The sequence below is a fragment of the Squalius cephalus genome (genome assembly GCF_949319135.1).
Source record: "Squalius cephalus genome assembly, chromosome: 22".
NCBI classification, from domain to species: domain Eukaryota; kingdom Metazoa; phylum Chordata; class Actinopteri; order Cypriniformes; family Leuciscidae; genus Squalius; species Squalius cephalus.
Window position 1 is genome coordinate 11,600,127 of NC_137143.1, and position 3,070 is coordinate 11,603,196.

Here is a 3,070-nt window from a genome sequence, read left to right on the forward strand (position 1 = left end):
TAGTTTTCAAGTACGAGGTCCCTCCAAAATCTTAAGGGCAACATTAGGGAAACTAAGAGGTTTTTAGAGGTGAAATGGCTAGTTCCGGAAGGAAAGAGCACTACTTGGTCCTCTGTGTTTCTTCTTGAGATTGACGTAATGATTGTATTTCAGGGTTTTCTTTTGCTTCATTAAAAAAAAAAAAAAAAAATCCAAATCAATAATAAAGGGGTGGTTATGTGCACGTCTGCTGTAACCTTCCTCATAACAATTGGATGACAGCTGTAGGGGCTTTTTCTTTTGATGAGATTGAATTTTTTTGTTCTTAGACCAGATTTCTGTTGCTGAATGATTCTCCATTGGATTCAGGATGGATTGCAATGACAAATATAACATTTTATGAAGTTTTGAATTAGCCCTAATCCTGCTGGCTTTAACAATGTATTTAAATGTATAAGCCTGGTAATTAAAAATGGGTCTTTATTTTAAAACATCGATAAAAATCACAAAGAATATTGGCTTTTTTTTTATTTCATTGCAGACTTATTTAGATGACACATTTTGTGTATTTTCTATTTTTGACAAGCAATCTGGTTTCAAATGTAACTGGTATGTTTCTAATTATTTCACTCATTGCTTTTGTTTGCTGCCATACTGAATCATATCTCATCCAGCTGGCATTGTCTTTTAATGGCTTGCTCCTCTGTTCCCATGAAAGCATTTTGGAGTGACAATGATTTTCTGTTATTTTAATACATTAATAGTGGCGACCCAACTAAAGTGAATAACAAAAGCTTCCTGCCCAAAATAGCATGCTTGGGTTTTGGCAAAACTGAGTAACTTTATGAATTCAGATTTTTTTCTTCCACTGTCTGATTGCGATAGATAAAATGGTGTAACTATTTTAACAAACTCAGATATAAATAGACAAAATACCTTTTCTGAGTTGTGCATCCATTAACATTAGGTGTCAGTTTTTTTAATCATAATTAGTCCTATACTAATACCTTTCTTGATAAAGGCAAATGCTAATGTGGTAGACTTTAAGGATTCTTTCTCCCTCTGTTTTTTTTCTTTTTCTTTAATTTATCAGCCGTAGGAAAAAAATGACATGGAACAGAGCCTGCTTCAGATATTGCATCATTATAATGTACTGCATTTATCCTCAAATCTGATGCAGCTCTCGCTTTCTACCATCTGTGGAAATCTTTGTAATATAAAATCCATTTCAGGGTTGTACAGCTGCACAGCATTGCCTCACTATCACAGCTCTTTCTGGATGGGGGAGAGAGAGACCGAGTTTGTGTGTATGCAAAAGAGAAAAAGTCAATTTTAAGATAATCTATAACACAATCATTAGTTTGTGGGCACTAAATGTTAAAGCACAATATTTCAGGGATATGTTACAGAGTAAGAATCACATCGATTGATTGTTTTATCATTCTGATTGATTGTTTGGTTCTCTCAATGTATAATTTATCTTATGTGTTTTGCATTATTTACATGTGTGTGTGGCCCCCAAAAACCAAAATGTGTCATAAATTGCTCACAAATTGGCAAGCTATAATGTATTTTAAGCACAGTGTTTACGCCATCATTCTGACTAAAGGTTTAGGACTGATGGTCTAGAATGTGACATTCAGGAGTCAATCAGTCGGGCAGTAGCTTTCAAAATATGCTCATCATGGACATTGTGAAAACAAGAATCTCTCTCAGACTAAAGCTGTTTGTACAGTCCTCGTTTATCATCTGGCCAAAGGCTAACTTACTTTAGTAATGCGTACATTTTTTGAAATATTGTAAAATCAAGTGTAAATATAACGTAAACTTGTACATAAAATGTACTGTTTATTTGCCTTTATCTTGATGCATTCTCAAGATTTCAGAAAATGAATACTCACTTGACAATCACATGTAATTCTATGTCAAATATATTTTACACTGTCTTCACTCAGCTTGGGTCTCTTTAATCTCTGTATTTGTATTTGCTTTAGTATTGACCTGTCACCAAGGACTTTTGTAGATTAGATTAGATAGATAGATCTTTAGAATCAACATAAAAGTGTTCACAACAGATTTTACTTCAGATGTGATGTATTTCTAAATGAGACAGATATACTGTGAGAATAGAGCAGGATTATATCCATTGATATCAAATATGTTTGAATGGCTGCCAGTATAAAAAAATGCTTTTATGTATCCAAATGTTGTAATTACAACATCTACCACCAGGGGGGTTGCTGGACCAAAGCTAACGGTCAAAATCTCAACCTCTTGACCCGGGCAGCGTTTCTCAAAAGCATCATAAGCCTAAGTAGATCATAGAACCGTTGCCACCAATGGTCTCTACAATCAACTTAGCTCATGATGCTTTTGGGAAATGCAGCCCTGGGGGCTGTTCCATAAAAGCCGCTTAGAAAAGCGGGGATAAAAGTCCAAAACCGGACTTGAATGAGCCTAACAAATGAGTTGGGGCTAAAGTGGTTCCATAAAAGGTAATTGAAGCTCACGCAATCTCACTAATTTGATCCAGCTTTATCTAGTCTAGATAATTGCGTGTGCACGCGTTTCTTAAGCAGCCCTAGAGGTCGATCGTGGATCAAATCGATCCACCATCAAACAGCGTATATTTTGTGCTGTTTTATGCGTTTGTGACATGTTTTTTCCCCCCCTCAGTTCAAAACTTACATTTTACAGTTATATTATCTGTAAATGTTCAAAAGTCATGCAAATGTATCCATTTTGCTGCTAATTTCCATATTGAACGAGCGAGCGCTGCTGCGTGCATGCGCGCCAAATAGGAGCGCAATAATTCTGACTAAAATATACATTTTGCTTGGAAAATTAATATGCAATATTTTATAACACTATAAATATCTTCTAATTATAATAATTTATCTTTAGGATGTTGGATAAGATGCAATGAACTTCTAGCGAACAGAAGTACTTCAGTGAAGTAGCCTATAATTCAGGGAAGATTTTTTTAAGAAACTAAATATATAAAGATACAAAATATAGTTTTGGGTATAGGACCTATGCTACTTAATAAAGATGATGTATACTTATTTAGAATGCTGAGAATTACAATTTA

General features: G+C 34.6%; 1 protein-coding gene across 18 annotated transcripts in view; it reads left to right on the forward strand.

Moving 5' to 3' along the window:
- The window catches only part of pank4 (pantothenate kinase 4 (inactive)), a 116,268-nt gene extending 114,343 nt beyond the window's left edge, over positions 1-1,925 (forward strand). For all 18 annotated transcript variants that reach the window (XR_013819691.1, XR_013819692.1, XM_079857508.1 and 15 more), the window contains one exon: positions 1-1,925. This exon is cut by the window's left edge and continues 182 nt beyond it. Coding sequence is in view for 16 of the 18 variants with exons in the window: in XM_079857508.1 (XP_079713634.1) it covers positions 1-35 (35 nt within the window). In the remaining 2 variants the exon portion in view is untranslated.
- The last annotated feature ends 1,145 nt before the right edge of the window (positions 1,926-3,070 follow it).